Source organism: Drosophila novamexicana, unplaced genomic scaffold (genome assembly GCF_003285875.2).
Source record: "Drosophila novamexicana strain 15010-1031.04,08,12 unplaced genomic scaffold, DnovRS2.1 tig00000644-arrow-pilon, whole genome shotgun sequence".
In the NCBI taxonomy this organism is placed as follows: Eukaryota; Metazoa; Arthropoda; class Insecta; order Diptera; family Drosophilidae; genus Drosophila; species Drosophila novamexicana.
Window position 1 is genome coordinate 2,942,741 of NW_020824814.1, and position 20,415 is coordinate 2,963,155.

General features: G+C 38.6%; 1 protein-coding gene across 1 annotated transcript in view; it reads right to left on the reverse strand.

Annotated features, from left to right (window-relative positions):
- LOC115762664 (breast cancer anti-estrogen resistance protein 1) overlaps positions 1–20,084 on the reverse strand; it is a 28,638-nt gene extending 8,554 nt beyond the window's left edge. The window contains exons 1-3 of the mRNA XM_030704972.1: positions 19,382–20,084; positions 4,715–4,858; positions 1,043–1,315 (exon numbers count right to left, since the gene is read on the reverse strand). Coding sequence (XP_030560832.1) covers positions 1,043–1,315; positions 4,715–4,858; positions 19,382–19,495 — 531 coding nt within the window. The 5' untranslated portion in view covers positions 19,496–20,084. The remainder of the gene's footprint in view (positions 1–1,042; positions 1,316–4,714; positions 4,859–19,381) is intronic.
- Between the last annotated feature and the right edge of the window lie 331 nt (positions 20,085–20,415).

Genomic DNA, 20,415 nt, shown 5'->3' on the forward strand with positions numbered 1-20,415 from the left:
CTAGTCCATGGAGCAGAAGATCAACTGAAATGCAAATAAAACGCATGTCCAGCTGACAAATTGGCAAATTACGAGCCATATGCAAAGACAGGCCAAAAAAAAAAAAAGTAGGAAAAACGGAAACCCGTTGGACATGCGCACACGCAGCCTGCAGCTGGCGGCGATGCAGTGCATCAGCCCCAGCCTCAGCCTCAGCCACAGTTTCAGCTGCAGCATCCACTGGAATCTCTTGCCGACTCTCCACTTGGCTCTTATTAATTGCACAATTACGACACGCAATTGACGTGCAGAGTGAACGATGGCCGGGCCATAATGATGGAAAACCGGCGGACTCGAGAAATTACTTTCTTTCACTTTCCAGACGGATATCATAATTCAGAAAAAAAAATGCAAAATTAAAAAAGTGCAGTAGCCACGACCCAAAGACGAACAAGCCAAAAATAAATAAGCCAGACGATGCCAGAAATGCCAAAAAACCAAAAAAAGAAACAGCAAAAAACAGGAAAAGAAAGTTAAATTCGGCATACCGAAGAGTAGATACCCTTTGCATCTGCTATCTATATTGCTTACGATTTTAAGGTTATGTAAGGAAATATCGCGAGAATCAACCCATTTTTCCTTACTAAGACTTAAGACTAAGACTAAGACCTATTGATTTGATATAGTAGTCCATTGTTGACTTGATTTAGTTTGAATAAAGAAGCAGCATTAAAATCCAATTTCGTTATGATATTTAAAAACATAAAGAACTTTCGTTTCTATTGTAGCTATATGATATAGTATTGCGATCTGGTCGATTTGCATATCCGGTCGAAGACATCTCCTTCTCTGCGTTGCACATTTTATGACAAAGTTTAACTACCCTCTCAAAGGGCATCAGAAAAATCAAATTAAATGAAAACTAAATGAAATGATATCAATTAGGAGCAGCCCCAGGGGCGTCTCGAGGGAGTTGGTTGCCGTCAAGGAAACGCAGACGAAGCGTTAAATTAAAAAATAACAAAATTTAAAAAAAAGGAAACAGAAACTGCGTTTAACCTACCTTGTTCGGCGAGACATGCCACGATCTGCGTGCACCGCGGCCCTGGCCGTTGGATGAGGCTGAGCCTGTGGATTGGCTGTCCGCATTGCTGCCAGATGCACCCGATGCGCTGATGATGGAACCGTTCTCATAGATCTCCGCCGAGCAGATGGAACTGTTCAATGTGGCCGTACTGGCCGCCAGCGAGGGTATTGGCGAACTGGCCGGCGATGGTGAGAAACAGCCCGAATCGTACGAGTTCAAGATGCGTAACCGGTTGCCGGGGCAAAGACCCTGTAAATAGACCAAAAATAAAACAAGGTTTTAGAACTATACAAAAAATAAAAGCAAGCGAATTTTAGCAATTGATCTCTAAAATAATAGCTAACTTAATTTCTAAATATTTTTCAATTAGATTTCCATAAAACTTGACAAGAAATAGGGATAAGAACTCACTGATTTCGAGCTTAAGATAAGAACTTGTTAAATTTTAACTATGTAGATAATATTTACTACAAGACAAATTTCAAAGATTGAGTTTAGGATTTTGGGCTTTAGATCAGAACTTGTTGATAATATTTAGTACAAAAGAAATTTCTTAAATGAAGTTTAGGATTAAATCAGAACTTTGTAAATTTCGACCTTAGCTGCATTTTGCTGCGAATTGAGTACAACATGCTGGAATATTTCTCGAGGGAACTGGGCTATCAGTCAAAATTCATGGCTGCCACTCAATGAGTCCAATTGATTTCGATTGCTTTTTTATTAACTGAATGCCGAGTGCATTCTTAATTAATAAAGAATATATATAGAAATATTATATATAAAAAAGCATAAAATAAATTGCAATTTTTTAATTGCCTGTCAAGCTGACTTTAAATCGAGTGCAGTTGATTTTTTTTTTGCAGCCGATCTTTTGTCAATTTTCTTGACATCTGTGTGAGACTTTTTGATGTGATATACGAACTGAGTTTCCATTGCCAGCTTCAAAGAGGTAGGAAAAAATCTTGTCAACATGTGTTGCAGCTTATTTCAATTTTATTTTAGCCGTAAACAACGAAAATTGCGCCCCGTTTCTTAATTTTTTTTTTAGCAAGTGCTGAATAATTTATGCTGCATATTTTTTTGTTGAAAACATTTTTAAACTTTTTAGTTTTTTTTTTTCATTTTATTTTAAATTTATGTATGAAAAACATTGTTGTTGCCGCTGTCGCCACTCAATTGGCCGTTTTTGGGTTAATTGTTTCCATTAAAAAGTGCGGCTACTTTTTAATTAACGACAATTGGCCGACACCGAGTATCTGAGTATCTGTATCTATGTATCTGTGTATCTGTGTATCTGTGTATCTGCAGCTATGCATGTGTCTATGGCCATCTAAAGCGATTTTGATTTCCATTTTGATATGTGTTTTGACACCAACAGACAGACCAGACAGACACCGCCAGCCTATCGCCGCATGAGTGTACTCATGAGTACTCGTGAGTGTTTGAGTGCTGAGTGCTGAGCCCGGCCAATTGAGTTGTTAATTAAAAATATGTTCGGAGCTGCAATTTTGCCAGCGACGTGCAAAAATGTTTTCAAGCTTTGCCCGTTGATCAGTTTTTAATTTAGACAACGGGTGTGTGTGTTTTTTTTTTTGTTGGGGTGGAAATTTTTGTGTTGCCATTTATAAGTTTTGTATTTGGGTTGGGTCTAATCGGGGCAGAGCTTCAAGGTTGCATATTTTGAACATGTGAACATTAAGAGATCACAGATTATTTGCCAAACAATAGAGGAAATAAAGTTATTAAGTTGAAGCAGGGTAATCTATGAAATTAGTGTCGCGAAATGCCAGAAATTATACTTAAATAAACTTCAGTTATCTGAAAAATTAATTATTAAGCAACGATTGCGGTTGCTTGGCCTCGCATTTGCTTTATTATTTATTTATTATTTATAAGTATTTCGATAAATAAATAAAACTTATTTCAGTCCAACCAACATTTAATATTATGCAAAAACACGCGATTATGAAAATTATTATTATTATTGTAATTATAATTTAAAATTCTTCGCAAATGAAACACATCTGCAGTTCACTTCTTTTGTTCAATATATAATAATAAAATGTCAAATGGAGAAAATGCAAGTAAACATATAAACATATCAAATCAACATATCTCGTGTAAATATTTTAAGCCTAATGATAATAAACTTTGAAAACAACGCACGTAAACTTTTGTAAGGCTTTTTATTATTTACAAAATATTTCTACGAAATCTGTTTTAGAACAAAATCCTTCCCAAATTCTTGGCATAGTTTTGAATATATTTTAAATATTTTTTTCAAATTCCAGCAGAAATAATAAAAAGTTAATCAACATGCAGAGCATGCTTCGAAGCGTTTGTTTGCCCACTTTTTCGACTATTTTCATGCTTTCAGCCCAATTAATTGATATTCTTTTTGTTGAACAAGCTTAACAAACTGTGAAACATTTCATTCCAATTTGTTGTACGCAATCAAACTGACAACATCGACCTCTTTTCATAATTCACACCCCTCGATCTGCAGCTCGCCGCCGCTCCACGGCTTTCTGGACCAGCATGGGCCAGCTTCGAGCATGTCCAAATAATGTTGTATGCACTGTGGTAATCGCTCATAATGCTCGCCGTAGTATTATGGGGATTATTATTACAGCTGCGGACACAATTAAAGTGCCAAATGTGAAATTTATATGCAACCGGCGCGGCCCGCATGCGGCGGGTGGCGGCCACGTGCCCCGAGATGATGTTGATGAATCATGAACATAACGAGAAGCCTGGGATCTGTCCAGACTCGAAGTATTACAAAATTAAATTATAAATTCAAATTAGGTTTGGTTTTTTTTTTTTTTATTACCAAATGGAATGCAAAATAATTGGAAAGGGCGGTAGAACTTATGCAAATGCCTCAATTGTTTAATTACAGATGCACAGCTGAAATGGGGCGTGGCTGTGCAGCCATTTGGCAATTAGGAGCGGAGCACAGAGACCCGAAGAAGGAGCAAACAAAACAAATACGCGGCCAAAACAGCACGCAAAGGCGTTGCCCTTTAGGGCTTTAATGGACCTGCACTCGAAGAAAATAACAAGAATCTTGTTAAATCAAGAAAAAATGCTGTTCAAATTTGATGAGCATAGAAATGTTTGAGCCTAAGCGAGAAATTCGAATTAAAAAAACTTGTTTAATACTTTGGTAATTAATATATTATCCTATTGAAGTACCCTGAACCCATTGAAAATGGGTAAAAAGGATTAAGAGAGATGTAATAAGAAGAAGAAAGCATCTCTTAAAGTGCATATATTTGCAATAGCTATGTCGAGTTCCTCCTAAGATGTAGATCCTCTTAGTAGAGCTTGTCATCGATCATTGTCATCGATAACTCACCACGTGTCTAAGCAATCGATATAAATCGATATCGAAATCCCGTTAATTGAGGAAATCTCTTTAGTATTAAAAGCTAGAGTCAGCAAATTTGACATCCATCTTCTGGAATAGTATAATCAGATCAAGCAGAGGAAGGTTTACGCTCATTCACAACTAGAGCACGCATAATTGTTACTATAATTTATTCTTTAATTCTCATTCTCGTGATGCTTTATCTCAGTGCACAGCGAGATGCCCTCTGCAGGGCTGCTCCCAGTTAGAGCCCAGCTCTTATCTTAGCAACTCACCTGTCGGTTGCGCAGCGAGCAGAGCCACCAGCCGTCGATGCCTTCGGTGTTCTGTTCGATGACTGTGAGGATGTCGCCCTTCTTGAAGGGCAGCTCGTCCGGATCGTCGGCGTGATTATCATAAATGGCTCTAGCATAAAGTTTCTGCAAATAAATCAGGCAAAATGGAGAATGCAACAAACAATTAATATCATTTTCAGTTATATCTTATGTTTTGTGTGTCTTATCAGAATTAAGCAATTTTTATGCCGTGTGCTAAGAATTCGGATGTATAATGACCATAATGAACTGCATGCAAGGCTTGCGGCCAAAACTTCTAAGAAGCCGCAATAAAAAAAAAAAAAAACCAAAAAAACAGAACATCGAGAACCGGCCCCGAATTTCAATGGAATTTCAAAGACGTGAAGCTTGACCAGCGACTGACCGACCCCGACATTGACTTTAACTTTAGCTTTAACTCCAACTTTAACATTAAATCCAACTCGATCTTGGACTAAAGCAAAACATTATTCATAAGAGCTCGTCTGCGGTTTCTACAGGTAGCATATTTTTTTTTTATTTTCGGTTTTTTATGGCATAAATAAATCGCTTTTTGCTGGGCAAAAAAATTGCACAAAGTGCAAAACGGATTTTGGGCAAACTAAAAAACAAAGCAGCTTAAAACAAAGCAAGCTCTTATATTTTTTTTTCTGTTTTGTCTTTTAGCTCATGGCATGCGCTTCATTAGTTTACCTGGAATTTCAGGTCAACTGCGGTTGTCGGAGCACAGCCCACAGTTCGGGTTGACCATGCAGAAACGAAGTTTATTGAATTAGTTGGAATGCTTGCGGATATACGAGCTATCAAGTTTCAAGCACTTAACAGCTAGCATATGATAATTATATGATTTTAGGCATTAACAACAACTTGTTTCAGTGCACAGTAGTTGCAGTACTACACTGTGAAAAAAAACGACATTCTAAACACTGGCATAACCGGCTTGGAATTCATAACGTTTTGAGCTAAAGAGCTCTTAAGATCTAGCATCTGATTATTGCATGATACTGGGCATTATCAACAAAGTACATACACTTAGAGAAACACAGAGTTCTAGTATAATATACTGTAGTATAAATAACTCATGCTGTGGATCATAATTTAGATCAAAAGGTTGCAACTAAATAAAAACTACCTTTTACAAGAGGCACAAAACATATCTTATTATAAGTTTTGTAATTGAGTCTTTTACTGAGACATTTTGCAATGGTACGAGAATTAAATATAACAACTTTTCAAATTATTAATTTCGGACAACTAATATTAAAAATTATTCTGTTGATTATTAGTTATTTTTATTTAAAAGTAGTTCTAATCACATTCTTGTATATTCGCAAAACACTTTAATAAAAGCGTCGGAACTTTGCTCTCAGTTTAATTTGACTGCGACTTCAGAACTTTAATTCTTAAATCGAGCCCAAGATACTTAACCTTTTCTCTAAGTGCAGCACTTTAAATACCGATTACTGACACTCTACTCTAGCTATGCATGCCCCATTAACAGTGAGGGCTTTTCCATTGTTGCCTCAACAGTTCCATAATCATCTGCCACATTCCTTAGATACGCATTTAAACGATGCAACTTCCCTTTATTAAATCGTTTCTAAAGCAATGCGCACGACTGTGTACTGTATGGGTCGGCGGGCAAAGGTTTCTTCAATGAATGAGCCGATATATCCATGTGTTTATCTATGGGTGTGTGTGTGTATGTGTGTGTGTGTATCTGTGTGTCGGTCTCGGGTTAAGCGTGTTGCTTTTAATTTCGCCACCGCATCGAACAAAAATCCAAAACGAACGTTTTGAACTCCAACCAAAGCCGACACCGTTGTCGTTCCCGTTGCCGCTGCCGCTGCCGTGACAGCCACTCTTGGCAGTTGGGGAGCACTAGTACAACTTGTACCTGGTGCCCCCCTCTTTCCCTAAAACCCTGTGGCCCCTTCCTTTCGCTTCATTTAACCCTCTGCTCCTGGGCTCATTTAATATGAGCTGCGCACAAACCACACACACACACACACACACACTCGCACACAAAACTCCAGCGATTACAATATCGCGCGATGAATCGCCGTTGAACTTTCAACTCGGTTTTGTGTGAGTGCGGAACCCGTTTCGACAACAACTACACGTACTAGTGCTCTAGTCGGCAGTGCCCGACCAGGAGATACGCTAGACCCATGAACACTATTTCCTCATGTATCCAAAAGGTTTAATTCTGGATCTGTGTATACAATTTGAATATATAATACATGTTTTTGAATCTCCAGATTTTATCAGCTTCAAGCTATGCTTATAAAACGTTATCTGCAAAATCGATAATTATCGATTTCGTGGAAACGGAGCAAGCTCGACTCGTCTAATGATACTAGATTCTGATGGTGGATCTGTGTATACTATCCGAGGCCCTGACACAAGCTTCTCGTTTGCTCTTATCAGCTTCAAGCTATGCCTAAGACACAAAAACTGCAAATCGATAATTATCGATTTATCGATTATTATTATTAACACTTGTACTAAATATGTTTGGCGAAACGATCTTCTGCCTGTTCCAATCATTTGCACAAATCGTGATACCCCTTCTTATCCAATTTCCAATTGGGCACAGGGTATAGCAACTATGGGTAGGGGTATGCGCGTTTTGTATATTCTACTTTTCAATTTCGAAAGCTGAAACCGTTCAAATGTCAAAAGAAAATGAGCGCACTTGAAGTTCATGTGCATGGGCAATTGATGTGGCATGGAGAGGGCCAGGGCTGCCAACTGACACTTGAGCGTTGCGTTGTTCAAACAACAATCGACAAGCCGCAAGCCGCAAACAACAACTGCAACAACAACAACAATAGGCACAAAAATGCGAGCTAGAGAAATATTTGTTAATTTGCCTACGACAAATGCAATCGATGCATGGAGAAGTGAGAGTGCGAGCGAGAGAAAACATTCGGAGATCGCTCTGCAGCTGCCAGGGTTGTCATCCACTTGCAGTTTGCTTAGCTTTCTTCTTCACACAGATTTTTAACACAGCGCTAATTGTATGGGCAAATATTTACAGTTGGGCGTTTGGTATTCAAGTTCCGCTCGGTGCTTGTGGTTTTAGTTTCTGTTGTTGTTGTTGTTTTTGTTGTTGTTGTTGTCACAAGCAAACAAAAATCAAATATCGATAGATTTCTGTTTGCTTGACGCGACTTTAATTGGTTTGCTTAGCGCATTTCTAGACGCGATTCACAGTGGAACTTTTTAGTTCCAATTTTGGATGGGAACTAGAAAATTCGAATTGTTCAATTTAACTGCAAGAGTGAGAAATGGAACTGAAAAGCTCGAAACGCAAACTTGAAGAAATCCTGTATGTTTTGCTATATCTAGCTCTAGATTTTTGTCATTTTGGCAACAATTGGAACTAGAAAATTCGATTTGTTCAATAGAACTGCACAGCTGAGAAATCGAACTAAAAAGCTCGAAAAGATCGAGATTTCAAAGGAGATATGTAGAAGTTTTAAGTATTTTGCAATACTCTCGGTAGATTTTTGTTGGTTTGAAACTGGAACTAAAAATCTCGATTTCCTCAATGAAAGTGCAAGCTTTAACTGATCAATAATACATATACATAATCTTTTGCATTAATGTTGTGCAGCAGCTTTTTAAATTGCATTTACAAATTATGCATGTAAAATGCTGTCATAAATCTGCCAAACAACACAAAAAATTAATAAACTTAATTTCTGCCTTTGGGCCATTTTGTGTGTGTGTTTCCTTTCATTTGGCGCGCTTCAAGCCTAAAGTGAAAGAGCTCCATCGATTTATTGTTTAAAAAGAAAAAAGGAGCACAAGAGCTACAATAAGCATAGCTTCAAGCCAGAGTTCCAGTTCCACATAAATCGCATGTACGCAGATTCGGCCGAGAGACAAACAATGCCAACATTAAACAACAAAAATCTTTATATTTCTTGTTTATTTCTTGAGCGCAATTTCTGTATTTTTTTCGCCATTTCAGCTTGGCCGGTTACGTTGAAAGGTTATTCACCATATGGGCCATAAAGTCGAGACCAAGCCACAATTTGAGGGGAGGCTTGTAGAAAGCGTCGTCCATAAAGCACATATTGTACATTATACGATCTGTTGTTTCTGCTCAGCTCCATGGCGAGTGCATGACCTTAGCCAGTTGAATTGCTACGTTTTGCAATTTCTTGAGCACATTCAAAGTCCATAAATAACCGAATTCACATAGACAAAACTCAAAACTCCCCCAAAAACAACAACAGAAGCCGCCGGCGACGACGTCTTAATGAGCACTTAAAGCTCGAGAAAGAAAAAACGCTGTGTACAAATAAAAATTTGGCAAAAAAGCTGCAAATAAACCAAAAAATAAAAAAATAAAAAGCAAAAAAAAAAACCGCAACGACTTTGTCAAAAATTGTATTTAAGCTGTGATGAGCTTTAAGTCGCCCCTCGACATGACAATTTGACTTTGAGGAGCCCATTAACCGCATTAAGTCAAACAAAACTAAAAAGTTGAAGTGCCAAAAAACGAGCAACAAAAAAAAATCTCAAACTAAATGTGTACAAAATCGTATATAGAATATGCTATCGTCAATAACACTTTGTGATAACCCCCCCGCCCCGCTGATAAGTTGTGTGTTTTTGGTATATATTTATTTTTGAGGCTTTTTGCTCATCGCGTGACTGATAAACTTTTGTGTTTGTTTTTCTTTTTTTTATATATACTTTTAGCTGCTTTTAATTAATCCAATTGGCTCAATATCGATCTGTCAGCTTTTACTTATATATAAATATACATATATATATACATTATTGACTCGCTTTCAACTTTTGGCTTCATTAGCAGAAATCATTTTTGTGACTAGGCGCTATTTATTTGTGTACAGCAAACACGTCATTTTTCGTTGTTTTTGTAGTCAACCTTTGGACTAAAGTGTTTGTGGCTGATTAAATGAAATCCAGGAATTTAATCTGTTAAAGTAATGTGACAAAAACTTCAAAAGATATATTTGCTATCTTTGGCACGCCGAGCATGAAATACCCTTGTAGATATAAGGCTTGAAGATAGACATATGGCTTATATATAGAAAAAAGCTTTAATTTCGATTAGCTGTTCCTAAGGGAGACTTATGCCAGATATATTAGGCGAACATTAAAGTTCGTTAGTGCTATGTTTCTTTAAGATATCTTCAAGGACGGCAAACTTTTCCATTTAAAAACTTAACTATTGAGCTATCTAATAAGATTTTATTCATGCCACAAGATAACTGCAAAAACAAAAGAGTTTTTAATACTTGAACCGATTTTCAGTCTTGTGATATAGTGATTCGATCTAGCCGATGCCAACATATGCACCAAAAGAAGAAACTAAGCAAAGTATCATAGAGATAGCTTTAAAATTGAAAGACTAGTTCAAATAGAAAAAAGATATCGACTCGCCTGTTGATGCTGATCAAGAATATATACACTTTATGTTGAGACAAAGACGTCTTCTTCTGTGCGTTACAAATCTCGTAGCAAAACTGTTATACCCTTTGCCAGGGTATTCAAAGGGTTACATACGAATTGCCGTATGGCAAATATTTGAGCTATATCCAGTCAGATATATTTATATGTTGATTTTAAAGTCCACTTGTCTGCACAATATAAAACGCCATATGTTGCGTTGAACTGGTTTTATTGTTGTTGTTGCAGTTGTTGAGTGCAAAAATAAACAAAATGTTTGCGTCTTGACAGCCTCGGCCTTTTCGGCACATTTCGTCAAGACGTGTGCAAAAAATGCGACAATAAAACTTTAAAGCAGGCCAAAAAGATTGCACAGCGCAAAAAAACACGTTCCGTGAGCTGCTCAGTCGAGCGGCAGCAGCAGCAGCAGCTAACCGACTGTTAAACTTGACGTTAAAATGCGTTGACACTTGTCAAAATCAGTTGCTGTTGTTGTTGTTGTTGTTCATCGACTCCTTGGCTCTACACTCCCCCACACTGGAACAAGATGCATGTTGCACGCTTCACTGAGCCGCAAACCGAGTCAGCGAAAGTGCAACAGATACTCTGTTTCCGATGTGCCACGCCCCGTCACACACACACACACACAGACAGGGGGACACATGTCAACGACTGCGCCGCAAATAACTGCAAGTGTCTGTTGATCCATTTAGCTTTAAATCAACTTTAATGAATGTGACTCGAGCGTAATCAGTTGGGGCAGTGGCACGCACTGGCCATGCCTCAGGCATGTTGCCCCTTGTTGAGGGCTGCTCCAGTTGACCCTCAGGTTTTGAGCTCAATTGAACTAATCTGCGAAGAATCTTTGATTTCCTTAATAGCTGTTGTAGTTGTGGCTTAGCTGATCTATGGTTTAAGTGAGTAGAAAGCAAATCAACTAATCAACCTTAAAGACCGCAAGCAAAAAGTAGACGGCAAATTTAAAAAAATGTATGCTACATTTGACTACAAATTGTACAACATGTAATTCAACTGCGATTATTTCTTCATATCGATAAATATCGATTTTGAGATATGAATTAGGCATTACTCAAAGAAACACGATATCGATAAATATCGATTTTGAAAGGTGGCTTCTTAGGCAAAACTCGTAACTCATATGAGACGCTAACTATCTCTAAATATTGATTTCAAAACAGGCATTAATCGATCAGGCATTAATCGATCATTTTACGGGATATGACTTAGGCATAGCTCGACATTTATACCATATAGATATCGATAAATACCAATTTACTTGAAAATTATTTTTGTTTTATATCGATTAATATCGATTTTTAGACAGGACATAGGCACAACTCAAAAATTATACCACCTAAATATCGATAAATATCGATTTAGAGACAACACTTCTTGGGCATAGAGGTATATAGGTTCTCGTATATTAAATACAGACTACGAATAATTCGCATTTGCATATCTCCCCCTATTGCGATTTGTTTTTCATACTTATATATGTACGTGGTTTCTTTTCCTCTAGCTAGATGTTGTACTGGTCTTAAGCTAGCGTTAATCCTCGATTAGTTTTGATTGCTTTTTGGCCTGTTAAATGGTTTTGGCTCAGCCTGATGGATCGTCTGGTGGCACTTGCATCCCTCACTGTCGCTTACATAATATTGCAGTTAGCTAACGCTTATGAATAATGATTTTTATTTTTATAGTGCGCGTGCGACGGAAATAAATTTACTATGAAATTGGCCAGATGCGGCTGATTATATATTCTAAGGGCCTGTTTGTTGTTTTTTGTGTGTACACGTTAAATGAGTCACAATACTTAAGATGGAAATTTTTCAATATTATTTATTTTTTTTTTTTGTAAACCCCTTTGCAAATTAACTGTTGGCTGATATATATAAGAACAAATAAACGGTTTCACAAATTGTATTGTCGACCTTCGCGAAAAAAATAAATAAATAAATAAAAACAATTTCAAGTGAAATACGCAACACAAAAGCGTTGCTAAATGACTTCCCCAAACCAACAAAAACAATAAAATAAAATAAAATAAAACCTCACAATTTTTTTAGCTCATGAATCAACTGCAGAAAATCAATTTAAAAGCGTGTCTGTAAAGTTGTTATTTTTATGTAGCTAAAGTTTTGCTATTTCATATCCAAAACATTATGAATTTTTGAGTTGATTTTTATCGTCTGTTGCATTCTTTTTGTTATTATTTTTATTTCTTTTTTTTTTTTGTGGCAGAGACAAAGACAGAAATTCCCCCATTTAGCAGATTTCGCCAGCAACAGAACCGCCATAAAAGTTTTTTGAAAGCCAATAAACAAAAGATTAATCATTTGATAAACGAACATACAAACAAGCATTCAATAATAAATGATTTTCAGCGACGAGGGAATATAAATGTCGCAGCAAAAACCCAAAAAAATGTTGCAAAGTGCCCCAAAGGCAATGCAAGGGACTTGAGCAACATCAAAACTAGAAACAATGTCCATAAAATCTGTGCATAGCACAAGCAAACAAATTAAAAAGCCATTTTAAAGATTTATTTGAATAAATTAAAAGTCGGATCGTGGTGCTTAACAGTTATTTTCGATTTTCCTGGTTTTTTGAAAATGTTGCTCAAATTCTTTAAAGAGCAACCAATCTTTAACAATAACAAGTATAAATGTTGTTTTTGGTTATAGCCGACCGGGCAATACTCTTTTACAGCTCAAAGAATTTAACCAAAACATTTATTAAAAGACTTGAGAAAATTATCTATTTGGCGCCAGCTTTAGATACATACGAAGCCTCTTAAATCAGATTGATCTTTTATTATATCGGTTTTGTCAGTGCTTGGATCAACCCATAGACAATCTACAATATATTGCTTATTTAGAACTTTAAAACTGTGGAAGATATAGACAACATTGTCTAAATTATAACTATCAAATCTCTAATGTCAGACAGTAAAAAAGCCAATAGACTTTTTCCACCTTGTAAACGAGTCTAAAAACTATTTCGTCGAGTAGCTACGTCATGAGTTTTGTTGTGGAAGAGACTTGGTTGCCGTGGAATACCCCGGATGTGTGCCTGACTCATGCTTAGTTATCTGCGTCATGTGGCATCAATTTATTGTGCTGCCAACCAGTTTCTCTAAGATTTGAAGATCGTTAGCTCGCTGCTCCAAAGGGCACCCACGTTAAGCGAACCTTGAACCTGAAGTTGGTCCGAGAAATAGCCCAAGCGACAGTTTTTACAGTTCGTTAGGAGTCTTGTGATGGATTACAAATGGTTTATACTAGAGCTTATGTCTTTGGACCCACGCGAATGTCAGTTTGAAGAGGGGCCTTGGCATGAAAGTGAATAAAGTAAAAGATTACAATGGACATAATATGTAGATGCAAGACAAGCCCTCGAGGCCTGCCAGCTGTGCACATTTTTTAGGCTCTTCGTTTAAAGAAAAGAAAGGTAGAGTTAAGTCCTCAGAACAATATGAGCTCCTCTCCCATGCATACTAGAAGAAAGAACATGGGTTTTCGCCCAGTGTAGGTAATGTGCAGTAAACTACAGCAGCAGCACTTTAACTATCCAGAAACTGACCGATGATAATGATGGACCCAACTCAGGCTAAAAAATGTTGAAGAGCCTCAGCTGTGCCTTGTAGTGCAGTGTAGTAGCCGCAGCCTAATGAATATGGGGCCCATTAACATGGCCCGAAGGCGTGCAAATTGACTGCACATCGTCTGGCCAACCCCGCTTGTATACAAGTTTTTATTACTCATTTTGTGGTTCGAACCGATATGTTGTCTTATCTGCAGCAGAGAGAAGCGTGCAAGTTGTAGTAAGTCGCATTTCCGCTGCTGGGCCCATTACATGTCCGCTGTCCCAATAAGAAATGTGGTGCACCTTATCGTTGTCGACCTGTTGCCAACAATTTGCAATTGTTTATTTATTGTTGAGCTTCGCAATGCCGTTTCGTAATGTTCGCCTTTGTATCTCTATGCCCTTTTGCTGTTATTGTAATTACAGCTGAATGTCGCGTCTGGGTCTATGACTTATGGCTGCTCTGGGGCGTGGCCGCAGTCCAGCTCAATGAAGGTGTTGCCTAATTAGCATTGCAGGCACCTTGTGTGCTTTACATTCAAGCAACAAGAGCAGCAACAACAATTATGGAGATGAGTCAGCTGCTGGGACTGCTTTCATGTTGTCCTGAACGTGACCTGATGTATTTCAAATATGTTTTTCATAAAAGCCGCATAAGCCGACACGTACTAAACATGCAACAACAGCAACAACAACATTGACAGACCCAAACATGCACATTTTGTATCTGACAGATACAAAAGGGAAAAACCGCAGGCGCATTTAACCCGCTGATAAGACAAAGCGTTAGAAAACCAAACAACTACAATTACAGCAAGTAAGTGTCGAGAGTGCCAGACTGGCAGATACCCAGCGTCAAGCTGCCTTAACACAATTTCGAGGCCACAAAAACAAATATACCCTCTCAATGACATACTCACTAAGCTTCTTCTTCTCATAGCCCACTTTGGCTAATGCAATCTTTCATAACTCGGGTATTTACAGTCCGATCTTAATGAAATCAGCAGGGATTTAATATGGCAGTTAATGGTGCTTTTATACCAAAGCGCATCTCTATAACTCAAAAAGCTCAATTCCTTCTTCATTTTTTTCCCTTTTATCTTTCCTTTCTTAAAGGTTGAATATTCTGTTTCTGTTTAGACTAAAAGAGAGCCTACATACCAAGTTTTGTGTTTCTTACAACTTGCGCGATATGCTCTTCTTCTACCTGTTACACTTGCACCATAACCATAATACCCCCTTTTCGTGGGCACGGGGTATAACAACTTGGCAAGTAGCAAAGTTCGCGTGCATGTAATTTGTTGCCGTGTGTTGTTGTTGTTGCCGTTGCCATGTTAACATGCAGCAAATGTGTAAAATGCCAAAAGGAGCCAGTCCCATGGTGCGCTGTGCCCCCCTTTGGCCAGTCACAGCCTGCCCCAACCTGCCTCCAGCCTGTCCTCTAGCCGTTTATCACAGTCGTCTTATCAGCTGGCACATTTGTCTTGGCTGGGCACGTTTGGCGTGACGGCCTGCCAGCCGAGTGCGAAAAGGTGCAAAAGACTCCAAAGGCCAGCACTGGCAACGGCAACAGCAATGGCAACAGGTGGCTCTACGCAGGTATTTGCCTCATTATCGCAACTCAAGTGCATAATTTCTCACAGAGCTGCCCGCTTTGGCATTCTCAATCCATTTTATTGACATGTTTACGCAGCTCTCAATGCAAAAATAAAATGAAAACCAAATTGATAACTTAATTATGGTAGCAAAAGGTCTTAAATGACCATGGGCGGGGCCAAGAGGGTACCAGCTACTGCGCACTAGATTGCCCCAAAGCGAACCAGTGTTAGATAACAGCACGGGGTGCAACTGTACGCAGCGTGTAGAGCTGCCAGCCAATTGCAATAAGATAAAAGCAAAATAACTGAAGCTAAGCGAAAGTTTTTGGTTTTCTTTAAGCATTAAAATGACTTTCACAAGGCATTTAAATTTATTTGCTATGATTCCTAACCCTTAACAATAGAGAGTCATATTTGAATGTGGCAACACTTGGCCAGAGTTCAGTATGTTAAAGATCTGTGAAGCCATAGTTCAGCACACTTTAAACAGGTCTAATGGCTTAAGCACTTGGCTTGTTTTATTTCTTGTTTGTAACGATCATATTTTCCATTAACTTGAAGCCGATCCATTGCAGCACTTGAACAATTTTTTGCAATTATAGTAGTTCACTTCGAGTTAATTTACACGAACTTCAACTACAGCAATTACTTGAGAATGAATTTTTTTTTGTATTTCTGCTCTATAATTGTGGAGCTAATAAAATGGGGTGCTGAAAGAATAATTTAATAGCTGATCTTACAAAATATTGATATGGTGTCATATATTTATATCAATCGATCAATATATTTGTGCCTATATGCTGCAGGCATGACATTTTCTTTCAACGCCGCGCGTTCAATCAATTTCAATTTCGTGAGTTTGACAAAGCTATGTACATGTTTTTTTCTTGTGGTTTTTCTTAATTTTCCAAATTGAAAACGCTGACGCCGCACGCGCACATTAATTCTAATCAATTTCCAGGCGCTTGGCACTAAAAAATAAGTGCCCAATAAGTGAGAGAAGGAGAAGCAGGCAGGCAGATCCCTTGCCAGGCAGCGAGTCAAATTGTGCCCTGAAACCATGGGACGCCACTTAATCAAACTGGGGGAAGCTGAGAGAACAAGAAGAAGAGGGATGAGAGTCCCACAGGAGAAATAAAGTCTGTCTGCATATCTGTCTAACGAGCGGCGCGATAAACTCTTGACAGGACTTTCACTGGCTGCGCCGGGAAAGACCTCCTCAGACAGGCTCGTAATTAATATTAAGTAGACATATTTTATATACCCTAGCAGAGGGTATTCAACTATTGTCACGTTATATGTTACAAATTATTAAATTTGGCATTTCAGGAGTTTACCATGGTATTTACATATGCTTACAACTTCTGAGCAACATCTGACTTCTATATTATATAACTCTGCAGCTATAATTATAAAAAAAACAAAAACTTAATAAATATAAAATTATTTCATATTTCTTAATTTATCCTGCACAAAAAACTGCAACTACGTGCTCCTAAAATATCTGCAGTCTACTATATTAAAAGGAGTTCTTGGGAAACGATTGTCAAAAAAAGGGTATTCGATTTGCCGCTACTTCTACTACTACTTCTACTTCTTCTACGATACTTCTGCTACTTGGCAGCGGGTTTTCGATTACAATTTATGTGCCGGCATATAAGGCTCGATTAGATTTGCTCAGACCAAAAAATTTGTGCCGGCGATAAGTTAGCCGCGAGGCCTTGGGCCTTATCAGCGTACGGGTCACGCCTAAACGCTGCCATTCAATTTTGGGCCGATAAGACGCTCGTCTGATAAAGGGCCGAAGTCAGGGCCGAATGGGCGACTTCTGGACGGGCCACGTGAGTGGTCCCCGTGTGCACATGGATTGTGGCAGGATTTATGGCCTTGCCGCTTATTTATAGCTTCTCACTTGCCGCCAGCAATTGACTTTCAATCAGTTCAAATTAGCTGGAAATCAACATGCACTGAGAGAGAGAGAGGGAAAATGCGCACAACTATTAATAACTGATTTTATTCGCTGGCCAGTGCCATTAATTGCGTGCACCCAGATGGACAGCTGTGGCACGTCCAGACCTGGAACTGGCTGCAACAATTAATTTGCCAGCAGTCAGCGCGCCATGCTAATAGACCCTTTGGCCTGCGTCTCTCGTCCTGGACACGTCTGTGGCGTCTGTGTGGAACTGCGAAACGGAAAGAGCCATCTTCAATGTTTTCCGCTGTTTGCATTTTGAAATCTAAGCTGGTTGCCCCTGCCCCTGCCTCTGCCCCTTCACGCTGCACAGTCTGGCTATCTATCTGGCCAGAGCCTTGGCCAACCGGCTTGGGCTTGGGAGCGTCAATTACTTTTCGCATTTTGCGCATTTGGAGCACATTTATTTTAATCTCACCTGGCCGCAGCGTTGCGTCTGCTCGCTGCAGCTGCAGTCTATCAATCCCCCCGTCGCGCCTCCTCATCCCCTCTCGCAACGCCCCTGGCCAACTTTAATTATGGTGTACTTAGTGTCAGCGGCTGTTAGGCCAAAACAAGTATTGCCATAGTGGGCCAGCCCATTGGGCCAGCCCCCTCGCCTGGTCAGCTCTCAGAGACGACGCTTGTAATTAGTTGTTGCTTTTATTTAATTTGAAACTGAATACCCAAGAGTTGAGTGTGAGTGTCTGAGTACATTCATTTGCTTTTAGCTCTCGCCGGAATTCTAGCAAGAACTCGACTCGTGCTCATGTGTAAACTAATTTACTTTATTTCAGTTTTGTGCAAACAAATTCAAATTTGTTTAGCAGCTCCACTTGTTTGTTAAGAATGATAATAATTAAACGTATATACAATATGTGTATCTGTGTTTGCATCAAAAACAATATTCAAGGTTAATTTTGGCGAAATTGCGAGGTTAGCTTGAGCTTTAGAAATTTTCCATATAGAAACTTTCAAGTACACATTTACTTTTTAATGTGCAAATTTGTCGGAATTTAAATGATAAAAGAAACTATATTCTCACTCAATTAAGAGATTATTATCGAATCATGATTTATATGCCAAATATTGGGTTAATGAAAAACTTCACTTAACACAGCTTTGGCCTTAATTCTTAATAATAACAAAAATCTAATCTAATAAAATTTGGAGTAATTTTTGAAAAATGTATACTGATATATGTAATTTCATATTTTAATTATTGTTGTTATTATTAATAATATAATTATTTCAATTAGCTTAATATTATTTATAATATAATAAATTGTTTGCATATTGCCTTCTAGAAATGTCCTCAGACATTTCACCTGCTTTTCTTTGGTCAAAGTTTTCGCACTAAAAAATACCCGAGAGACTCTATCTAATCACTTTTCATACCCGTGATAACAGGGTATCGGCAAAGGCAATATAAGCACATACATGACATCACATACATGCACTGATGAACTCATTGTTTTCAAAGTGTTAACTGTCGAAATGTTATTGATTTGAAGAAATGAAACGGCCTAGCATCTGTTTAGAGAGTTATCGCATGACTCTCAGATATCGCACCTGGGCAATAAATATAACTGGCACATCAAAAACGTTGGGACGGAGGTGATAACCAATGCAAAATTGCGGAAACTGCCAAGTTGCAAGCGGCAAGTGGCAAGCGGCAACTGGCAAGTGGCAAGTGGCAGCTGCCTGGCTCCAGACGCGTCCAATTCGAGTGCTTTTCAGATAGCCAAGAGAGATCCGTTACAATTTCCTGAGCAAACGCAGACACGAACCGCCGTTTAACACGGCTGTCACAACAAAATGAAGCCAGGAGGCGGCCAGATAGATGCGACCACGATACGAATGGTCAGAGGTACGACCAGGGGCATGGCATGGCTAGGGGAATGGGAATGGAAATGGCCGATCCTAGACAGTTTAGCTGGTAATGAGTTGTCAATGACTTTATCGGCGCCTATGCATCGCATAGATATTGGCGCGGGCATAAAGTCGGATAGTTTATGAGCTATGATGATGGCTACGAACCGATTTAATGTGAATGCGCCGCGACACGGGCACATCGTAGTCCAGGTCCGCATTGGTCGCCGTGGAGCTGCAGCAGGAGCCGGACACTGAAATGGCGCTTTGTTTCTCCAGCATTTCGAATTGGTTGAGCTGAGGATTAACTGAAGTTGATCGTGGCTGCTTGGCTTAGCACATGATATATGTATTATTTTTTGTATGGAGCAATCGAGATACCCGAAATATATTTAATCCAGGACAATATAGATAAAGTATCTCGACTCACTTCACATGTCACTTCACTTGTATCTCTGTATCTTTCTCAGCACAATGCTCGCATCAGCATATGTTTTTAGCTTGATTTTATTTGATTTTATTTTGCTTTTTATGCTTTTTGTATTGGTTTTTGTTGTGACTTTGCTTTTTTGCGGAATCAGCTTAAAAATTCAAGTTTTGCGCGCGGGCCACAAAATTCGACAGACACCAGAAAAAAACCCCAATTCGTGTGGCTTTTTAACAAAAGATGCCCCAAACTGCAACAACAACAAAATGCCCGCAACAACGTTTTATATGGCCAATATTTTTGCCGAATTCAAGCGATTTTTATCGCACCACCTTCGTAAAGCCGCGACTTGATAGCGTTTCTAATCGCGCGAAAGAAAACTCTCAACAAATTGAATGCGACAATTATTTTCTTTTTGTCGCCTGTGCGTTCAGCGCTCAACACGTTCCGCACCGCAGCAAACCACAGAAGACACTGAACAGCGGGTCGCAGTCTGTTCAGCCGGTTGCCGTTTACCACCAACATTGTTGTTCAGATACCCTAACGTGGAGTGCTATGGTATTTATAAGTCGCTTTGCTCAGTCTGTAGAAAATCTTATTTATGTTTACAAATTATTATATTAATTGGTTCAATATCTATTTTTTATTTATAAATTATTTATAATTAGTTATATTTAATATTTATAATTTTTAATTTAGCTTCTTTTAATAGCTTCTTATCAATTATTGTATTACACATTTTTAATATTTATAACTTTTTCATTTTCTGGTTTAG